The 23,916-nt window shown below is 36.6% G+C and overlaps 1 protein-coding gene across 3 annotated transcripts in view; it reads right to left on the bottom strand.

Annotated features, from left to right (window-relative positions):
* RETREG1 (reticulophagy regulator 1) overlaps positions 1-23,916 on the bottom strand; it is an 81,677-nt gene that overhangs the window by 24,889 nt on the left and 32,872 nt on the right. Inside the window, exon 1 of one of the 3 annotated variants that reach the window (XM_031503963.2) lies at positions 8,943-9,799. The exons of the other annotated variants lie outside the window; for them this stretch is intronic. Within the exon in view, the coding sequence (XP_031359823.1) occupies positions 8,943-8,977 (35 nt within the window). The 5' untranslated portion in view covers positions 8,978-9,799. Of the gene's footprint in view, positions 1-8,942; positions 9,800-23,916 lie in introns of those variants that run through there. 3 annotated transcript variants of the gene reach the window in all.

A 23,916-nucleotide genomic window follows, 5' to 3' on the forward strand; every position in this document is an offset into this window, starting at 1 on the left:
CATAGGAAAAATCCCAACACAAAGAGAACACAACCTTTGTGGAGTAATAGAAACAGGTGGAAAGAAACCGGCTGACTGGCTATTGCCAGCAGCTAACACTAAGTGGGTATGTAACACTCTGGGTGTCACACCGTGCATCTCACTGAAACTGTTTAATCCAAGCCAAGACTACTGCATCCAGGTAACGATTATGCCCAGAATTACCTACCATACAAGTGACTACATATATGAACAACAAACTGTGCCAGAACACCATCTAATGAAAAGGGAACCCCTCACTGCCTTAACTATTGCAACTCTCCTTACCATCGGGGGAATAGGAGCTGGAACTGGGGTGGCATCCCTAGTAAATCAACAAAAGGAATTTAAAGCATTAAGAATTTCAGTAGATGAAGATCTGAGTAAAATTGAGCAGGCCATCGATGGATTGGTAAAATCATTAAGGTCCCTATCTGAGGTGGTGTTGCAGAACAGAAGGGGTTTAGACTTGCTATTATTACAACAAGGGGGACTGTGTGTAGCCCTGAAGGAGGAATGCTGTGCATACGCTGATCATACTGGAGTTGTTACAGACACCATGGCAGAATTAAGGAGAAGATTAGAGCAAAGAAAGAGGGAAAGAGAGGCACAGCAAAGTTGGTATGAATCATGGTTCAATCAATCTCCTTGGTTAACTACCTTGTTATCCACCCTTGCAGGACCTCTGATACTGATAATATTGGGACTGACCTTCGGGCCATGCATCTTCAATAAGGCAATAGAAATAGTGAAGGGACGCTTAGAGGCAGCACATTTAATGCTCATTAGGGCAAAATATGAACCCATACACGATGTAGATGAGACCCTAATACTAAGTCACCAAGAGTTACAAAGATTCAGTGAACAAAATAAAGATGAACAAGAAAAAGGGGGGAATTGAGATAAGTGGAAGATCATTTGTTCACTGAAGCAAGACTGTGGTATGCTTGCTTACCTTGGTTTGCATAAGAATGTACTGGTGTGTCTTTGAAATGCTTATTTGCTTACAAGGTGATAAGGAGGTTGAGATTAAAGTCCTGGGTGTGTGTATCTGGTCTGCTTGCTGTATCTCAAAAGAAGAGACTTAGAAGCTATCACAACGACCAGACTCAGACTACATCTGGAGAGTCACGTCTGCAAGGAGAAGGGGGGGGGATAAAAGGAAGGTTGGGACAGAACATTTTTGCGCGCCGTTGGTGGAGCAGGAGACTCCCGGCTGCCCAGCGCTGTGCTTTGCCTGCCTTACTCGCTTGCTATTTTAAATAAAATTGCTTTATTGAATTAAGACACTTCAAATTGTCGTGTCACAATTTATAACAACTGTCAAGTCAAACTCGCACAAAGAATGGATGAACCACTGTGCAAACACTGAGAATCTGAACACAATTCGACACCAACTTTACTGAGTAACTTTTCACATAATACACTGCCGAGTACACCCATATTTGTTCGCAGTGAATGCAAGCCAGCCATGAGCAACTCGGGTCATTTCACTGAGTATATAACTCATTACGTGTCTAATGCATTAATAGTAAACTTTTTGTCATAAGTAGATTGAATTACAAGATAAATAAAAATCTACATTATGAAAAAATAACTGTATAGGGGTCGATGCACAGCCATCAGGGGACACACAGACGGCCAGATCAAACTCCCATCAGCTACACGCGGTCTCTGCAGCCTCGCTATTGTAAAAGGGCACGATTCGGTCAAAAATGATCCGCGAAGACCCTTCCCTGCCTCCCGGCTGTCCTCGTTCGCCACAACCGCGGTGGCACAACCGCAGGGACCAGCCAGGGACGGGAGGGGCGGGGGGACACGGCGGGGACACTGTCCGGGCACCGCCACCTGCCTGAAACAGCGGCTCCAGCCACAGGGAAAGGTTCATTAAAGTCCGAACCCCAAAACTGGTGCCCTGTTCCTGAGGTATTATAGTATTGATGGTGTTGCAGTGGCGAGATTTCCTCTTACATTACAAAACAGTCAGGGTGAGGGGCTTTTCCTCCCCTTTGAGAAAAACAAACAACGAACTATTTAAAACCGTGTGCCTGAAATGCGCAGAGCCCTGTGTCTTGGACTAGGTGACTTCTGCAACTTCCCAGCCATACAAGGCACTGAATGCAGATATTTGCCCACGAGAGAGGATGCAAATCAAACCATAACGTAACTCAGAGAGCTCACTGCAGGAACCCAGCTGGAGGGATGAGAAACCTTACACAGAACTTTCTGTCTGCATCCCACCCACAGGAGAGATTTCAATTTCCATCACCTCTGATAGTGGCTTCAGGAAAATATTACACAAGGGTTTTGGTTTATGAGAACTGCAATTCTTATGGATAGGCTACTCCCCTGTGCAGCAAAATAAAGGCTGTTCTGATGAAACTAGATTTTGGAATAGTGGAATATATCAACCAGAAGAAAAAAGAGGTAACTATTAAGCCTGCAATAGATCAAAAGGAAACATGCGCACAATGATGCATACTCCAGGGAAATTAATTTTCCAGTAGTCACATTTAAAGTTAAAAAGGGAAAAAGAAGACATGTGAAGCGATGTAAATGACGAATGTGGAGTACCTGACTATGACATAAGTCAACCAAGAATATAAATCTATTTCAGAATATAAATCTATTTCAGCATAATATTAGTACATTACTTAAATGTGACCCCTATACTTCCTGCCAAAACAGCTTTAGGGACTGGTGTCCAAGTGCTTCATTGGGGATAAGAGCCAACTCTGAACACTTTCAAAGGCTTTTGTGGGTCATTTAGAAAGAATAACATTTTATGTTCCCATCACTTATCCTTAGTTTGATATACAGTGCTACACTTCCATTCTAAAACTACCATCAATAAGGTTGAGTGCGTTCAGAAAAAATAAATTACTCAGATCTTTCTGCCTATTGCATCATTTCTATAACTGAGCAAATATATAAACTGTTGCCTAGTAATTGTAAAAAAAACCTGAAACACTCTACCACCCAGATGCTTCCACTGATCACAGTCACAAACCCTGGCCAGAAGAGGCAGAAGCATTACTTTTGCTAAAAATGACTGATGGTGTCATGCTCCCACTTCATAGATAGACATCTTTTCAAGCAAAGCTCCATCACATTTCTCTCAGAAAGGTCAGCAGATCTCATGTTACTGGTTTAAAGATCTCTTCGTGCTGTGCCGGATTGTTTTCTATGTATCTTCATGCAGATACACTACTCAGAAATGCAGCAGTAACAGGAGAACACCATGATGGGGTGGATCAGAAGGCCTGTACCCACATAAACATAGAGTTTGTAATTATAGAGCTTCTAAACCCTCCTGATTTCCCAACTGTAACCACACACATTTGAAGCCTGTGTACTCTATAATTTTCAGGGTAACCTCGAATGTAGTAGTCAAGGTGGAAGAACCCAAAGTTACATTCTCAAAGAAATGTAAATTAAAATATAGGTAATGTGGCTATTTGGTAGTTTCTAAAAAGGTAGTATATAGAACCTATTGAATGGTGCAAATGTAAGGGATCTGGATATCATAGGTCAAATAGGCAACCAGGAGTTCATAATGAAACTTAATGATATCCAGGGTGTAAATTGTTAGCAAACCCCAATCAAGCAAGTCTACCCTTTCAGAGTTTTCACAGGTTCCTGTTGTAAGAAAGAAGTCATCACAGTGCAGAAGGGAATGATTATAATGATACAGTGTTTCTCTGAAGCAAACATTTTATACCTGAAGATCTATAAAAAAGTAGGTTTTAAAATTTTTCTTCTAAATTATTAAGGTACAGAGATAAAGGATTTAAAATAGTATCTAGACTAAAAAGGTTTGTGTAAATTTTTTATTTTACATAGAAATTTGAGGACATATACTAAAAATGAAAATAAACACCCCTTTCTCTTTCCAATATATAAAATTGTGTTAAAAGGAAATTTCACATTTAAGTATATTAAAGTACCAATGGGAAAACCTCTAAAAGCTACTATCGAACTGTGGTGGAACACAATGCACTATTGATTAGCCTTACAGACACACAATGTAACATATTTGTGGATGTTATGAGGACTATGTGAAAAGACAGAATGACCAGCACTACTGAACTCACAGCACAGCATCCTAATGACCTATGTGGCTAATTTTAAATGTGACTATGTAGAACTGGGCTCTATCCTGTGCCACTTTTGGATCCTATGCAATCATTAAGTATACTAAAATAATTATATTTGTGTCATGTGGCTATGACCAAGTTAACAAGACCTGCAATGTAAATGAATCATTGGGTTACCATGTAAAATTGTCCTTGCATCAAAGACTTCCACAAAAGAAAAAGCAAAAACATGATGCATCTACAAATATACTCCATTCTTAGACTTCAGGGAGAATTTTCATATACCACCTTTTTGCTCCAAATATTGCAAAGCTTTTCTAACAGAAATCTCTTCAGCTTGTAGATATCCATATGCACCCTATTTCCCATTGCTAATCCACAGGTGCTGCACGGATTTAGGCTAACATGTGGTACTGTGGCTAACATCCTTTAACAGATCACACTCAACCATCCCTTCAATGTTGAGGATTTGGCACCCTTGGAATCTCTAAGATATAGACACAGATCTCGTTTTTAAATTGAAGCTGGAGAATATAGTTATTAGCCTTAAAGAGTAGCTAACATTTCTCAATCTAAAAATCTCCTCTAATTATCATACCTCCAGTACTTCAAATACATTGTTTGTAAGAACTAAATGAATTGTGTTATGCTGTGTATCTTGCTTCTCAAACTCTTAAAAGTGTTTTCTTCCTAGCCTTGTCTATCTGCATCTGACACTTCAATTTTGTGCTTTTTATTAACAGTGTATCAGTCCAATTTGCTGTTCCTATTTTGGTTTATTTCCAAGGGAAGGTGTGGAATAAAAAGCTGAAAAAATATCTTATTTCACAGCTTTCCCCCATTTATTTCCTGACTAAGATGAACTTTTTGTAATATTACTGTAAAAGAAATATGTTTAAATCATCAGCATTTGATGAGGCTCAATATGCCTTTCACATTTGACTGCATAGCAGATTGGTAGGGCCATGTGACATCCCTTACTCTATATACTCCTTGCACAGAGTGTTAAACCAAAGCCATAATTATATTTTCTGCTCTTCAACTGACACAGAAGCATTTTACCACTGGTGTCCTGCTAAACAATCTTAATTCAACAAATTAAGGTAGTTTTTGCTTATATTACTAGTAGAGAATAAAGTTTTCAGAAAATGAAAGCAAACTTTTAAAAATACACTGAAGTGTTTTTCAAAGAGACAGGGGAATTCATCTTGTCCAACAGATTGCTTAAATGAAAAAAATGACCCATTACTAAGATTTTATTTTGGAGGGCATGTGTTCATCTCTTCTATTCAGGTATAATACATCAGTCAACTTATGATGTCTTAATAGGGAGCTGCATTGTATTTCTTCAGCTGACTGAACACAAACTGGTTAATTCCAGCTTTTTTTGAAGGTGATTCCAGTATACAAATTCCTCAATACAGCAGACAGGATTAAGTGTTGTCACTTTTTGCTGAATGTCCTGCTAAGACAAACAAAATATACTCCAGCTAAATGGGGGCATTTCCAAGCTGAGCTCCTCTGGGCAGACTCTGGTGAGCAGACTGGCAGGCCAGCTCCCACAGGAAACCCTTCCTCTGACCTGTACTCCTCCTGCCCAACTCCCTTGACTGAACAACAGCTACTAGATGCACTCAAAGCATCATCTGACAGTCAAGTGTCATTAGTCCAAATTCATCACTTAAATCATTAAGATTTTTAATGTTCTCTTTGCATGAGAACAGAGTGTTTCAGTGCCATGTAAATACTATTATTGACTTGCTTTCTGTTTAGCAAAGACTATAATGCTGTTTACTGTGTGCTATTGCCCTTTTACCAAGATGGTCCAAAGGCTGGGATCTTTCAGGTCAGGTTCCCATTTGTAACGATTACAAACACAAGAGAGATTTTTGTTCAGAAAAGTAAGGAAACTCCTTGCTAAGCAACAAGACCATAAAGTTCCATTTGCAGAACTTTAAGCAGATCTGCCCAGCTGTTGGAAGCAATTATTTTGGAATTATTTTTCTTTTGCAAAGAAAACTCTTGTAGTGCTTTTTCACAAAATCAATTATTTTGCTACTTCACAGCTTCCACATTCTTCAGCTGGGATATTCCTAGCTCAAGGCCTTTCAAAGTCAAACAGCTAGGAAAGATGACCTTAGTATTCCCTGAAGTGTAGAACAGCTGCACAAAAAAAAAAAACAAAAAACAAAAAACAAAAAAAACACCCACCCTGTATTTTCAAGTGGCAAAGAATATTTTTAATTATTTTCTGTGTTACCTAACAAGATGAACTGTGCACAACTTCATTTTGACCCTTTTCCATGGGTTTTAAGGTATTTTGTAAACGGACATTGTCCCTTACTACTCTGATGCATTACTGAGAGTTCCTAAAGCCAAATGTTTACACCATTTCAGGACCAATATCCACAGTGTCTTTTATACATTCTTGACTATCATTAGATTCCTCACAAAATGTCATTTTTCAAGAAAAAACAAAATCATACTGTCTTACACCAAAATTGCAATGGACCCAATGATAAAGAAATACTGAGGGAAGATATCTCCTTATGCTAAATTGTTTTCAATCCTCTACCCGTGACCATGTGTTTCCTCACTGTTCTTCATCTGTGACCACCCATGTCTTCAAAACTTTCACTTTTTGGCTAGCCTTACTAAGAAGCATTTGTGCATCTGTTCCTTTGTTTATTTTTCATTTTATTTTGCAGTATGACTAAGAGAGTATTGACCAATGCCACATATTTAACTATGATGTAACAATGTTCAATGAAGTACACTTGTTACACAATAGTACATATTTTCTGATGTAGAACATGAACTTGGAGAGAGGATATAAGAAGTAATTGCATCTGAGAAGGGCCTACAAGGAGGGCACTGCACTGAAACCAATCAGGGATCAAAGCCCATTCTGGACCTTCCACAAAAATGCTATTGCTCTCCCTTATTAAATGCATACAAACTGAAGCTTTGATTCAGTGTGCCTGTAAAATTGCACCATTATTTGTACATTTACAATCTCTTCCTTTTAAATGGTAAGATTAATTGCTCCTGTACAGCTCCCATAGCTCCTCCTTCTATTCCCTCGTTTAACTTGGACCAAAATATTCTGACCTCCATCAAGCCTCATTAGCACTTCTTTAGCCATGTTCTCCAGTTATATCCTATTTGTTATGACCAAGACAAAAAGGCAAATTAATTTCAGAAAAATAAATTGGAAGACACAGAAGGATGAGGGATGAACATCAGGGTCAGTTAATTTAATAGTAGCTTCAAAAATGGTAAATAGGCAGAGCAGGCTCAGTTATGATTTTCCAGGTTACTGCTTTAGAAAAGCTATCTTTTTTTCTTCCAAAACAAAAACTCTCAACTTTGATAGAAAAAGAGGTTTTAAAGTCTTAGGCCTTCTGTTTAGTTGCCAAATTTTGTTGCAAGCCTTTATAGAGAAAGAATTACAAACAAAATAAATTAGATATCATTACAAAGCTGAAAACTTTTTTTAAGAAATCACACATATTTCCAGATTTCTTTACTGAAAAAATAAACAATTGAATAAAGTGAGCCCTCACCAAACATTTCTTGAAGAAGAGCAATTAGTCCTTTGGTGATTATCAGTAATGAGTCAACATTTCCTTAAGAGAAGAAAAAATGCTACCTGCAACTACAATTAATTGTAAGCTATGTCAATATCCCTGCAAACGGGAATGTGTAGGTGACTCCACCCCAGCAGAGACCCAATTGCTCCTGGGGATCCATTCACCCACGCTCATCCAGTTAGGGGGCCGTGCTTGAATGTGCTGCTCTAAAACAGACAACCAGAACTATCTCCAGTGTTTCATCTCCCAACACACTGACAAATATACTGGAAAAACAACCACATAAATTTAAAGTTTAGATTTAAATTTAACTAGAAAAAATCAAACCCAAAGTCATAATGAAATGCCTGATTCTGATCCCTGTAGTTGCAGAATTTCTTAGATTTGACTCTGTATTTTGGCATTTTGTTCACTAACTTCTAAAAAGCATCTCTTTCTACATACATGACAAATACTCTTTCTACAACATAAAATATTTCATAAACACCATTTTAGAGTCAACATTTTGATTAGCATCAAGCCTTTGGAAAAACCATGTGGACTTTAAGAAATCTAGATTATAAACTGTGTCATAGCCAAACATCAGTAACACCTACATTTCAAATATCTATTTTAAAAACTATTTGGTTAAATTTAATTAGGGCATTTATTTAATGGGAATGTGTTGGATCATATTTGAGAAAAACAGTATTTTGAAAATTGTTGCCAAGTTTTGGATCTAATAACTTTTTTTTTTGGTCCTGTTTTATCAGCTAATTAAAAGAAAAGCAGAACTTCAGAAAGACAGGCATACCTCAAAGTTTTGCTTGTCATTTCTCACAGAAATGAGTTAATGTTTTGTCAGTCCTCAGATGGACCCAGTCCCTATCTCACAGAAATGAGTTAATGTTCTGTACGTAGCACAGCTCCAACAAAATTACTTCTGTGCCTGACATATTGAGGCTTTGAAGGAAAAAGTGACCAGGTAGAAACCACACTATTTTCATCCCTTCACCTTCATTTTAAGAAGTATCTCAGAGCTGTTCCATTTACCTTCTATCAGACATTAAGACTCACACTTCCCTTCTGAGAAGGTTAGAATTAGAGGCAAAGCCTTCAAGAAGCAGAAGATCATTTACAACGTAGAGAAAACTGATCTCAGGCTGAGCACTCAGGAGCACACACAGATTAATTACATGAAGTCTCAGTCCTTGCTGCTCTGCACAGGAAGGCCAGCACAAGCAAAGTACAGTACCTGTCATCTTGTCCCAGATCCTCACTGTCTGGCATTTCAGATGTGAAAGGGAATTCTCAGTCTCTCTCTACCAATCTAGAAAATCCAGGCAACAATCTTTAGTCTGTTTTGTGTTTTAGGAGCCACCATCCAGGCACCTGTGCTGCTTGCTGCCAGGAAGATGCTCCTTACTCAGAGAGCAAATGTTTACAAGACATTCTAAGAGCTGCTGGTCTTGAATGAAGTTCAGAGCAGTTGGCTTTGATTGGCCATGGCTATAAATAAACAAGTCGTGACTCACCTCACACACTATGACAGGGTGTTTAGTAGCAAGCACGGTCAAAAGCCAAACAGTTTGTTTTCCTTCTGGTCATGTGAGGGAGAATCACCACCCATTTAGTACTTTTATTTTTCTGTTTCTACTGGAAATCTTCCTCAATATCTCCCATTTTTCTCAGGTTTAAGAAGCAACCCAAATGATGAGAAGCTAAATCACTCAAACGTTAATAAAGTGAAAGGCTTGAAAACATGAGACCAGAGTTATTTTAGAAACTATAAAAAATCCTTTTTTTCCTCCCTGCAAAGCATCAGTCACAAGCTGTCAGAAGAAGCCAAATTATTCTCCAATGACTAAATTCACAGATGAAAAAAATCCACAAAAACTTAGTAATTATTTTAAATAAGGAATAGGAAGACAAGTTTTCAATAATGATTAATTGCATTGCTTTTAAGTTCTGATTCCAAGCTCATCTGCCACAACTAATCTTACATAGGAATACCAGAACACTGTGCTGAAAGAGTCCTTAAAAATTAAAGTATGCTGGCAGGAGGTAGCTTTCTGCCAAAATACTTTGATTGAGTCTGTGAAGGTGAATTGAATATGGATTTCCTCCTACAGCTTTTCCTCCAAGTGCTGTATGCATGACAAGGATTCTGTCACTCCAGCTACACCAGCTACGTCTCTATTAATTTTCAACACCCCTGCAACCTTATCTGTGCTGCTGAAGCTTTGTCACACAGTCCAAGGCTCCAAGGATCCCTATGTCTGTTGTTCAGCACATGGCTCAGCACTGCTCCTTCACACAGCTCCCTTCCTCCACTGAACAGGGTAACCTGTTGTTCTTAATATATTTTCAAATCCACATTACATCCAAAGAACTTCACATAAGAAATCTCTTTTTCTAGGAAGAAACCCAGCAAGATTTACACCTGCCTGTCCTGCATGGGACAGTAAGAATTGTCTTGGAGATGTCACATGTTAAAAATAAATTAAAAAAAAAAAAAAAAAGGCAAAGCTGGAAAAAAGATATGCCATGTATCTATGATTTACTAAGCTATATATGGTGCATTGTGAGTAATACATAATTTCTGGAAAGCTGTTTAACTTTTAGAACGATGAAGGATTCTACCCTTTCTTCTTTTTTTCATACAAATTTCTTCAAAAGGACTAGTAAGACCTAAAAAAAAAAAAAAGGAGTAAAGTCCTCTGACTAAATTATGCAATGCAATATATAAAGAAGCATTAATAAAGTCTACAACTGAGACTTTACATGAACACTGATACCTCCATATTGCAATGTAATATTTTTTCTTTCCTTTTCGTTTTTCTTTTCCTACTTCTGATAGTTATAGATGAAATAATTAAAAGTTGAATTTCTTCAACCTTACCCTGAAACAATTGAGCTGCTAAATTCAGAAATCTTAATTAATGAAGTTTCATCTTCAGACTGAACTTGTGATGTCTTCTAATTAGGAAATGAAGCAAAAGAAATAACCAAAATCTGCAAACACATTGGAATACAATTTAAAATTTAAATACAGCATCAAAAATTAAAGCAAACAAAATCTAACCTCTTATTCAACTTGGGCTGCTTTAGTTTCCATGCACTGCAATATACTCTTACACAATCACATAAATTTACCATGTTAAATGCCTTTTTACAAAATATTCTATTTTAATGTATTTGATGATCACACTCAGAAGCTGAAAAGCTTTGAGTACCAAGTCTATCCCTGTATTTCAGCCTTGGAACTTGATGTACTCCAAACTCTTCAAGTGCAGATTTGGACTGTTCATTTCTTGGTCACACTCTGTACACAGAGCAGAAAAACTGTTTACTTTTACAATTCCTTACAACTCTTCTCTTGATCTCACTGAGGCAAGGAGGATAATATCACCTTATTTACTTATTCATAGGGAAGACCTGGAAAGATTAGGTTCAAAACTGTATACTAAATGAGTACCTATCTAAAATGTCAAGGACGTGTTAAGTTGGAATTAGAGCATTTATAGAACACTTCAATGTGGTATTCTAGTGGTATCACTGCTCATCACTTTTGAAAATCAAACTTGAGAACAGCATGAGTGCATAATTCGTGGAACTGTAATCACACTGAAGTATTTTGCTTGATATCACAAAGACTATCTAGAAACATCATCTAATTTTTTTGATCATTCTAAATTCTTCTGCATACAAGGGAATTGGAGTTTGTATTGGCCCATCTGGAGGTTTCTGGCAGAACAGGTTCCAGTCTATATTGCAGCAGCATGAGATGGACTGACCTCTCCAAGAACACTTGGGTGGAAGCAGTAGGTAAACAGAAGTACTGTACTGAATCAGGCCAAAGGGCTTTGGCATCTTTTATTGTGTCCAATAGGAACAGCCAAGGAGAAAATACACTGCTGCCTTCCACAGATAGTCTTTCAGACTCCAGCTTGTGGAGAGTTGAGCCAGCAGTGATGCCTATATTTTAGCTATGAGTGGATTTACATCCTATGGTAACACCTAAAACATCTTGTGGCAAGGGCATCTGCAGCTTAACTGCACACCGTTTGGGAACAAAAAACCAGCAAACCCCCACCCAGTATTGTTTGTTTTGGTCTAGCCACTTCAACTGTTTTCCAAGATGTCTTATACTGGAACAGGCAGATGACAGTTAACTCTCTTCAGCTTTTCACAGTGATTTATTGTTTTTGCACACCATTATAGTTTGGGGTTTTTTGATGGGACTGCAAAATTTCGGGACTGGGAGACAAAGCTGTTTAGAAAAAATCTTACCATTTGATATCATTGCTAAAAATCAGTTTTAAACTTCTCTAATATGGCAAACTCAAAGTGATTGGAAATGACAGAATGAGAAAGGAAAGTATTTTCCTACCTACGTTATTTTTCAAGGAGATCCTTATTTCCTTGCTTAGTTGCAGTTAAGCCCTACATTAACTGCACTGGACTTGAGTCATTCTTCTCTGTCCTTCTAAGTTTCTTCTTGCCACTTTTGAGGCCTCAACTCACACGACTAATCCATGCTTCTCTGAGCAACTTCTTTGAGCTGCTAGATTCCAGCCTTGCTGTGTCTCTCACTTCTTGCAGCATTTTCTGAAATGTTACCTCCTCTTGGCTCTGTTGGTTCTTCAGCAGAAAGAACAACCCCTTCTACCTTACAGTGAATTTCTCCTCCTTCTGCTATTACTTCTGAAAGGAACATGAAAGGAACAACATTCCTCCTGGTTTCCTAATCTACAACATCCTCCTCTTGGTCAGCTCATTAATCTTTAAAAGCCCTATTTTACTCACCTGTTTCATTCATGTAAGCTCTTGCATGCCCTCAAACATCCTCATTATTCTTTTGTAAATTCTTCCTGTGTTTTACCATAGCCAATTTAAGGCAGGAGAGACTAGAAGTGGCATTATTCCCAGTGAGAGCACACTATTATTTACTCATTTTGACCTCTTTTCTCATGCTCCGTTGGCTGTCATTGCCACATTTTTACACAGATCTTTCAAGAGTACCTGATCTTTATGTAATTTGGATAACTTTAAGAATAAATTGTTCTTACTTCTGCTTCTCTCCATCATCCTGTTTTCTACTAAGCTGACCTCTTCTAGACCTTTCTGAAAACTTCCTCAAGAGTTGCTGAGTAACAACTCTTTATTGTCAGGTATGAAGACACCCCAAAAGATGTGCTGGCAAGTAGATCAGATTGACAGGCTGCCTGACATATTGCTTGATCAGGGAATCTTACCAGTTTTACTCTAGCCGAGTACAGATTTGGACTGAACATGTATCATAATTATCAAGTAAATGGCCTTTTCCCCAAAAAGCATGGACATCTATGCAAAATTTTCCTTTTACTGGAAGGCAACAAAGACTGCTCAAGTCTTCAGCAAAAAAGAAGGGAAATAAAAGCTATGTTCTTGCCAGAGACAAGGAAGCAGCCTCACTGAAAAGCTAAAAAGGATTGGAAATAGTGTCACATACACTGTTTTACAAACTCAGATAGATACTGATAATGCTGAAGGGTTTTAAGAGGAAGTTGGTGTGTCCCATCCAGGCTGCAAGCTTTCAAAGATTTTAATCAGCCTGTGGCATGCTTTAGCTGGACAACCAGCTCCAGAGATACTCACAACCACTGCTGCCTTCTATGTCTTACCTTGTTATAATTATTCGGCTCTGAATGACTCTCACTTCCAATAATGTGAATGAAAAATAATGAACTCCCTACTGTGCACCTAAAGACACCCTAAAAATTCTCGACTGACATAAAAAAAATTATATATAATCGACATATATGTAGATTATATACATATATGTAGATTATATGTTTTGTATCTATACAAAATTTATATATAATCTACATATATGTAGATCTAGATATAATATAAAAATATATTTTACATATGTATATGTATAAATCTATGTATATATATAAATATATCTATATGTAAAATCCCACTTCCAAAAGAACATCTAGTTTAGCATTTTACTTTATGTAGGTGGTTTATACTGATGTTATCTTCAGAAAAAGCATGGGTTTAAAAATCACCATGATTGTCAAAGACATGTTTAGAATGAAAGATAATGTGTAATGACTTTAAATGCTATTGAAAAAAAAAATCATATTATTAATAAAAATGAAGTCCTCCAAAATTACCTATTTCTCTTCTTTTTCAATTTAGGAAACTGAGTAAAATGATCACATTTCTGAGTGTCTGCAGGCATGTGTACATTTATATATTTATAAGCACACACACATGAAAGTATCTGTTTTACCGTATTTCATTAATTTGAAGGGCGTGCCCAATTTTTCCATCTTTTCAACCAAAATTTGCTAAAAGTTTCCTGTCCCAATTCTTTCTATTCTATGTAAAGCTGAATTCAAACTGGAAATACTTGTTGTATTTACTTAACTTTGAGGTCTCTCCATACACTGTGAGATATATACAAAAGAGGCTGGTTTTAAAAGAGAAGAAACCTTTCACACAAGCATAAATGAAAAATCAAATCCTCAGACTGGACCTGCTGGACCCGCTCAGTTCTTTGCTGGGGTATTATACCAGATGAAACCACAAACAGTAAGCAGTGTCCTAAAAAAGATGAAGACACCTATTACACACAAGCCTGGTATTTAGCTGTGCCAGGTTTAGGATTGGAAATAAAATAAAATGAAAAAAATATCTTTCAACAGTTGAAGACCAATAAAAGCAAAGAATAAAAGAGCTCAGGAAAAAATTTCTTTCTTTATGGGATTCTGTATTTTGTGCAGGATTCTTATTTGTACCTGAATGAAATAATTCACTGTTAAACATTTTTAAGATCACAAGCTTTATTTTCAGAAAAAAGCACCCCAAACAGCATTCTGTTTTGACAAAAAAAAAAGTAGTGCAGCATTCAGAAAGCTAAACAAGATACCACATGCAAGAAATATTCACTGGGCAGAACAAAGCACATGAATATATATTTTTAGAGAATCATAAAAAATTGAGTATGAAAGCAAACTGACTAAACAGACACCAAAATCTGATTTGAATCAGCAACAATGAGTTGCAATAATGAGGTTTTAGTGTTTCTCACAAAGCACACATAATAATGCTTTCTGGTGCATCACAGTATTTCCAAGTTTCAAACACAAGCAGAAAGAGGAGTTAAAGGAAGTAAGAGACACTTCAACTGCAGTTTTAAAAGCAGATTATTAAATTTTAGTCACATGAAGACAGCAAATCTTGCTGTTTACAAATATGACAGATCATGCTGGATTTGTGTGACAGAGAGGAGCTGGAGACAGGAAGGTAGATCTTACCACTAAGGGTGAAAATCTCAACTGCTCGGTGACTTTTTGACCATGGAATCTTGTTAAACAGCTATAAAAGAAACAAATATTTGGAGGCAAAAAAAAAAAAAAAAAACAAAAAACCAAAAAAAAACCCACTAAACAAAAAACCCAAACTCACCTAGCAATGATCTCAACCATTTCTGAAGATAACTGAGTATTTTTGCAAAATTTTCAAGAAACCTTTTATATATTGTTTCATTAAATTATTTATTATGCTGCATTTCTACCAAGGTACTAGTTCTCTCCTATTTCTCATGATCTGTAATTCAGTCAAGTCATATTAAAATACTTTTGCCCTAGGCATACACGCTACTCAAGATTCTGAAACCTGCCAATCTCCCTGTCTCTTTGTAGCACTCTGAATCTGTTTCTTCTCAGCAGTTGCTTTCCTTTCCTACTGACAAAAAGATGAACTATATGAAAGGCAGACCATAGAGCAAGATACTCACACCACATACTGAGAGCACCTATGTCTAAAAGATGTTGCTGGTATACTCACAGTTTGCTTAGATGACACACCATTATTTCAATGCTGCAATCATACTATGAACATGAGGATAAGAGCCAGTTTTCCACCTAATGATATAATTTCTTCTTTGGTGCAGAGTAAGAAAATCTCTCCAGAGAGAGATTAGTGCAATTGTAAGCCATAACTAGATCCCAGTCCAGATCACCAGCTCTGAATTAGACCTTAGAAACATAAGGATGAATAACTGCAGGTCTTCAAGTACAGTATAATGTAAACACAGCACACAGTTATATATAATTCATAATTTTCACTGACACCAACCCTATTCTTCCATCCCAGCGCAAAGAGCCAAACTTTTGATTAATATTCGGAATTGCTAGCCGAATATTTTTATAGTAGGTATGAGTAATTTAGATTCCTTAAGCTTCACAGCCTTTTTCAATGCCTTTATAGTAGAAGTGAGACAGATGACTAAATGATTGCAAATGTATCAACTTATCTATTTGTTTGCTTACTATGTGACAAGACAAGAACCCTCCAGTGTTTACATGTCCGATGGTAAAATTGCAATCATATTATCTCCCTTTAAATGAGCTTTCTTTTCATTAGAATTGTCTTCAGTCTCAGTGTGGTAGATTATAAAACTATGCAACTGCGGCAAAACAAAAGATTATCAAATTACCACTAACATGACTCTGTTTCAGGGCCATATTTTCATGTGATTGAGAAACTGGTCATCTGTAGGCTATATGCGTATGCTACTTTCCAATTCCAACACTTATAACAGAAAGTCAGCAATTCAGATATACTATAAGAAAAACAGAAACATGTACATTTATATAAGCAAATTTTTAAGTATTTACAAGCTGAAATCAGGGAGAAAATGTCAGAGTACATGCCACTTTAGAATGCATGTATTTGTGTATGCTGGTTTAAAAAAAAATAGAGGAACCTGTTACTACAGTTCATATTACATTTTGACATCACATTATAGTCCTACCAGCTGAAGAGAGAAAGCAGACATAAACTTCTTAAATGCTAACACCAAAACTTAAAGAAAATAATTCTACCTAGTATCACTTGTGACAACATAGAAGGGTAAGATACGTAATGAGGAGAAGCACCAGCAAGAAATACATTATACAAAGCAACAGTATGTTTCCCACTATGGCAATTCATACACATACACAATTAGAAGCTGGGTAAGATGGTTAATTCTGAGTGCACTGATTAAAACAAAGCTAACTTTATCCTGAAGTGACTGGGTAAACCAATTTCTTCACAGAGCTTCTCTAAAGTGAATACTTGTCAAACCCAACCATTCTGCTCTTTTAATATCCAGCCCTCTGTTAAACATCTGCAAATTTAAAGCAATGGGAAGCCAATGCATCACCATAAAGCTCCATGGAAAAGGCAGAGGGGTAGCCAAGCTGCAAGAGAGAACTCAGCACTCTCCCACAACCACACCCACCCCCCAAAAAACTACAGTCAAGTGGCGCCTGGGCTAGTAGAAGTCAAGAAGGGTTCAGACAAGGGATGATCAGTGAGGACCTGCAGCTTAACCCGTTTGTCAGCAAGGGCACCTGCTCAGTTGTGACTGAGAGGAATCCCCCAAGCGGGCCAGGCGAGTGCTGCCAGAGCACTCAGCCAGAAGGGCAGAACACCTGATAATCTTCACCCTGTTGGAGAGGATGACAGGACCCATGGCATTCTGCTGAGGGGCTGACAGAACCACTGGGAAATCAAAACTAACTTCAGTTAGCTAAGGCTTTTGTCCTAAACACAAATTTGCCATTCCCTACTCCTTTACTATTAATTTTTATTTAAATTCAGCACATTTCAGAAGGTGGTTTAGAACACAGGTATAGACAATTTGTATTGTACAGCACAACAGCCGCTCTGGTCATCGCTAAAACTTCCTTTTCCCTCATTTTTAAAGGGACATAAAAATGTATAAATAATGTTTTTTTTATTAAGTTGTATGAAATACATTTTTAAAGTACATTTTGCTGCTAGAAGACTGAAAAATTAAGCTTTCAATTTAGAAGTTACTTATATATAAATTAGTACATACCTATATAAATCTGTAAAACACACAATATTTTATCACAGCTTTTGCTCTTTCCTTTAGAATCTTGAAAAAAAATCATTGACCACATCTCCCTGGATGTTCCTAAAAAGAAGGGAAGTAGGAGGGTGGGAAAAACCTCTATCTACTCAGTTGTTCACTTTAATTCAGTGAGGTTTTTTTTAATATTAAAAAACCCAAGAGAAAAAAACACAAAAAACCCCTCCTAAATCCAAAACAAAACAAAAAAAAACCCAGAAAAAAACCCCCTCCAACCCCCCAAATAATTTATTTGGGAAACATTCAGAGCACTTTAAATACATAATTTTTCAACTGCTTTTCAGGTAACCTCCAGTGCTTTTCACCTCGCTTCAGTGACTACAAAAGCGCCCAAAGACCAATTTCCATCTGTTAAAAGTACTCGTTACAAAAGAAAACCCCTCTTCAGTATGTTTTGAGTTTGATTATTGATTGAAGAAGTATGTATTTTCCAAGGTACATCTGCAAGATTTTTGAACAAAGTATTTGAAACTTTAACAAAAAGTTATATTTATTTATGTGTCATTTTCAGAAACTTTTGTTTCTGTGTATCATCATATTGAGTTTCTAGCTGAATTTGCACACTTTGAGAATTTGATTATAATTAAAAATATCTGATTCAGCTAACCAGTTAAGACAGAAGTTATCAAGGTACACATTCTAAGAAAATTGTCTGCTTATGGCGAACACAATGAAAACAGCTTGTTCCTGTACAACCCTGACATGAGAACTTCATCCGGTAATTGTTCAGACATATCTCAGTTTGTGTTCTAATGCAAGCTACACATGTTTAGAACAGTATTTTTTTAATGATCAGACATGCAAACCTCAGATATCGTTGCTCTGATTAATTATATTACTCTGATCTCATGCCTAAATGCATGTTAAAGTACACACTGACCTTGCAACTTCCTTGGAATGTGGTGGTAGCAACAGATACTCCATCTAAAATTGAGCAACAGCCATCTCACGTGGCCTTCTCAGATTTCTCAGAGTTTAACATTTATATACAATTTATATACAAATGCAGATATAAATAGTTACATTTATTTCAGTCTTACTGTGTCACTTAACTGAATAAAAAGTCAATGCTTGGGTATTACCATGACCAGCTAGACTGGGCCTGCCAAAGGCCCATCTAGCTCTGTGCCCTGTCTTTAACACTTGCCAAAACTGAATACTTGGGGATACCTAAGCAACAGAATAAAAATATGGGATAATACATAATGATAGCTCCATAAAATACAACAGACCTTCCAACAATCTGCAGTTTAGGAACTTCCAAATTCAGAGGTGGTGATTTTTTATTTAAAAGCCTTCCATTAATTTTCTTTTAAAAATCTGTCCTGTAATTCATATTTTAAATCCATCTATAGTTCTAATATTCACAACAATCATGTGTCAAGGATTTCTGAAACTTATTACACATTTTTGTTTTTCCTCACCTTTCTGCCTGCTATTTTGATGTCTCCTCATTCCAAAAGTGTGAGAGAGAAGGCATATTCCTTGTCGTATTTTGAGAGACCTCTACTGTTTCCTTTAATTATTCATTTTCTGTTTTTAAAAGTACTACCTCATTTACTTGTTCTTTATAAGGAAATAGTTCTGTGTATTTGATCTACCTTGTGCTCTGGATTATTTTCTCTCCTGTACTGTTTTCTGGAAGATAGCAGATCAGTCCCACACCGAGTATTCAGGATTTGGACATACAATAGGTTTACGAGAGTGGCACGTGACTGTCATTGCTTTTTCCCTGCATGCCTTTTTTACTGACACTTAAGAGCAGATTTAGTCTGTTGACCAATGCTGGTTTTGTGAGACCACATCTTATTAATGAGTGGTTACAGCCAGACATTTTGTATGTGAATTTCGTACTGGAATTTCTGCATAACTTCACAGTAATCTACACTGAATTTCAGATGCTACCTTACCGAGAAAGAATCCTGTAAAGATCTTCTGGAATTCTTCATAGTTTATCCTTAATTTTCTTGAATAATTTGGTACCTGGCCATCCCACTACTCACTGCCTTTTCAAATCCCTTATGAATGCATTTGTCAGAACAGCTGCAGCACAAATAACAGATATTTTTTTATTCACTGTGAAATTCTCTTGAGCATTACCTCTTGCTATGAACTGAGCTACAGTAACCTCAATGGCCACAACTACATCAGTTACCTGTTAATCATACTACTAATCCCAGCACTCGGTAAAAAAAAGGCTGAACTTCTGAAAGAGGACCTAGGGAAAGGAAATGTGTGTCATATGGTTCTGTGGCCATAACATACAGGTTGACTTGGGAGAACGTGATTCTGCACTACAGCAAATATTTATCTCTGAAAATTTTAATTAAACTGGTCACCTTAACATGTCTGATCATCTGTATTCTTTGAGTATGGAAACTTGTAGAACATGCAGAATGTGAGCATGTTTCCCTTAGTGTGAAAATAAAATACTTATAGCTGCCTAGAATTTATCTTCAGTGTTATTTATACTTCTAAACATTTGGAATATTAATTTAAAAAGTTTTAAAGAATGAAATATATTTTAGTAAGTAAACATGTAACATCTCTTGTATCAATAAGGAATAAGAGATGAACAGGAGACTTGGAAGGAATACCGTGAAGTTTGTTTCAAAACAGCTGAGCTGTTTTACTCAACTGTATGTTGAAACACCTAAAAGAGTGTAATATGTTATTCTGCTGATAGGCTCACATGCTTCAACAAAACTGTGCCAGGACATTCCTGCCTAAATTAGTGACTAATCAGATGCTGTGCTAGGAAGCACACCCTCACATGTTACAACCACCCAGACATCTGCAGCATTAAAAAAAAAAAAAACCAAAAAAAACCAAAAAAACCCAACTACAACTATATGTTCTTGTGTCCCCTATAAATAATTTCCATCATGCGATTTGTAATCTAATGCTTGCATTTGGCAAACCAGATGCAATTAAAGGTCAAAACCTGACTACTATCAAAAATACCTGACTACTCTACTTCTTCTGATCTTTCTCTTGACTATCACCATTCTAAATATTCTAAGCAAGGATGTTCTCTTCCCTCCCTATCAATAACTAGTATATATTTCTAAATACTAGTATATATTTCTTGTTTCGTTGATCACAAATGTTTCTTGCTTCTTTTATCAAGTTCTCAAATTAATCAAAATTGCTTGCCTCTTTTTCTTTCCTATTATCCTCAGATATCCATTGTCCTTTAAAAATTGTTTAGAATTTGAATACTTGACAGAAATTAACTCAATAGGCTGGTAGGAGACCAGCACTTTTTTTGTTGTTGTTTTTGCAGAACAAAGCCTACTCTTAAAAAAAAAATTTAAAAAAAAAAAATATATATATATACCAAAAGCAGCATTTCTGCCTACAGGAAACAGTTAATACAGGCCAATATTAAAAGAGGATAAAAGCTACTTGTATTTGCAGGAGAAAAACATACTTTTCACATATTTAGCATAGGACATCCCATCTGCTTTTCACACAGTCTTTAATGATAATATAAAAACACAGAATATGGTTAAGCTTGCTACCTGTTTTTATGGAGATTTTAATCAACCATCATTAGACTTACATTTAAGGAAAGCCATTCCAAAATTAAACAGTCCAATTTTCTTCTAAATCCTAAAAGGAATCTCTCTATTTAAGGTAACAATGGGGGCTCCCTGAATGCTATAGTTTATAAATACCCTTTAAGATGACAAGTCAAATGACTTCAGGATTGCAAGTTATCTCTCACAGTTGTTCAACTGTTAAAATGGAAAGTGGTAAGAATAGAATAAAAACACCGATGGCAAAAATATTACATGTGCAATGGAATAAACATAGCACACAGGACATGACCATTTTAACATCATTCTTTTCACTTAAATTTACTCCCTACCCTTTGAAAATGTCAGCTTTGTGAACTTCTGATGAGCAATTTGAGGTCTGTCATTCCATTCACACTCTTGCACTCATCAAAAATGCAGTCATCCTTTACTTATGATCAGTTGGTACTTGTTGCAGCAATATTCTGCTAGTTTAGGCACTAATTTGATGCAACCCACCTAATTCTGTATTAATGTACATTTTAATATACATTAAAAATGTGAAAAATAGCAACATTATGTTTGCAAGCAAAACAAACTATGAGGCAAACATATCCAGCAGCTCTGTGGCAATCTGACAGGCTGCTTCCAGACTAGGCAGTAGTTACATTTATGGTGTAAGCCTACAAAGACTTAGAAAAAGGATGTTTCAACTGTATGTCAGGTTTCTGTTCTCTTTTGCAAGGCTTGGTACTTTGGTAATCTAAAAAAATTACTATTACCTGTTAACCAATTCAAACTTACAACAATGTGCAGCTAAGGTCTGACTGTCTAGACATCTTACTACATCTGCCTAAGCTCTTGAAGTCTTTGAACTAGAAGAGATAGCCTTGCTAACTTGGAGAATTGCCTAGGAAAAAAATGTCCTTTACAAGGATTTACTTTTTCCAGTTTGTGCTGTCTGCAAAGTCTTGGACTACAGTATCTCCACTTAAAATAAGTAATTAAAGATTGCACTCCAGTCAGTAACTTAGTGTCAGTTCTACTGTATTCATATGAAGCTACTTCTGCATAGTCACAAATTGCAAGACATATGGATTCCCACCAAAAATGACAAAATCTCTGAATACAGAATACTCATTCATAAATCTTTATGGATTAGGGATAAATCAGGGTGAGACCTGACAGAGGCAGTGACCAGTTGTTCTATTTAAAATTATGTGACTGAATCCAAGTCATCTCCTTTCCCTGTCTGAGCCGGTTGGGAAGGTAGTTGCCTCCCTTCAAGAGGCAATTCTTGTAACTTGAACCTAGTAAGTTCAACACAGGAGTTAAGTACATGACATTACTTTTTGGCTGACATTTTGTAAGACTATGTCCAAGCCTCTTAGATCCTTCAAATGGAAGAATCTTTAGTTAAGATATGAAGAGTCTTTGTCACTTTCCACCACATACACTCAATTCCAAGTTTCACTTTCTTATTGACAACATACCTGTCAATCACATCCCTGGACAGGTTCTCATATAATGCTATTTAGGCTGGCAGCCAAATTAGGAGTGTATCCTTCTACACCCTGTGCTGAAGCATTCTATTTATATCAACAATTTGTAAATAGAAACAAATTAAAAAAAAAAAAAAAAGAACCCAAAGCAAAGTGTTTATACTGAAATGCAGTAATATTCAGAATTGACAACAATATGTAAATGTGCCTGCCATTACTGACAATTTCCAAGCAACTTTGAAAAAAAATTGGGAAATAATAATATATGCTATGGTTAGCATGACAAAGCTGACCTGCTCAAGAACAGCCAGAAAACAACATTTCATGAGATTCAGGAGGCAACCAGATATTACCCCTTTTAATTCATTTGATACTCTCTTGTTGCACTCCACAAGATCAGTTGCTTGCTTCACAAGAGGTCCCTGAAAACAGAAAAAGTAATCTGAGATGGATAGTACCAGCACAATTTCTCTGCAGTTTTTTAGAAAGATTTTCTCTACAGAGATGTTCACAGGCTTAAATCAACTCATGAAGGTGGGATAAGAAAGTATTTTAAGAGAAGCTTGTAGCTTTCATTGTATGACCAAAGTGTGGCCCACACCTCAAAACAGAAGAGAATATGGTTTGTTTTGCCTGTAATTAATATTTTAAAAGTTTTAGCTCAGTTGGTAAAAAATACTGGTCAATATTGCTTCATAAGTAAGAAATATGAAAGTATTAAAAAATGAAGGACACCTCTAGACTCCCTTCCTGAAAGCTGGGAATACTTGCCAAACAGCAGGCAACCACACCTGTTTGCATACACAAGTCTGCAAATTCAAATGCAGCACTTGCCATACTTGCTCTTGTCTAAGATGGAAGAGTAAATCTAAGCACTCCCTACTGAGAAAGCACAAAGCTGAGACAGAGACAAGTAGCATGGGAGAGCTTCAGAGTAACACTGTTTTAGCAAATTTCTCGTTGTGAATCCCTGGTTTGTTTCTCCATTCACCTCCCTCTCTGCCATTTTCTGTATTTGCTTTATAATTTTCCTTTCAACTCCATCATTTTTAAGAAGTTCTTTTATTTTAAAAGTGCTAGAAAAAACTGAACTAAAAAAAACCTCAAATACTTCAATTCTATGAATCTTCTACCTAATGTTTGGTTAGTACTGTGATCAAAATAAACATTCTATCATCACAATAAACATAGTGACAAAAAAAAAAGATGTGAGAAAGCTGAGATGATGGCAGGTAGCACTGGGGACGTTGCATTTTTTCCTCA

The sequence above is a fragment of the Lonchura striata genome, chromosome 1, assembly GCF_046129695.1.
Source record: "Lonchura striata isolate bLonStr1 chromosome 1, bLonStr1.mat, whole genome shotgun sequence".
Lineage (NCBI taxonomy): Eukaryota > Metazoa > Chordata > Aves > Passeriformes > Estrildidae > Lonchura > Lonchura striata.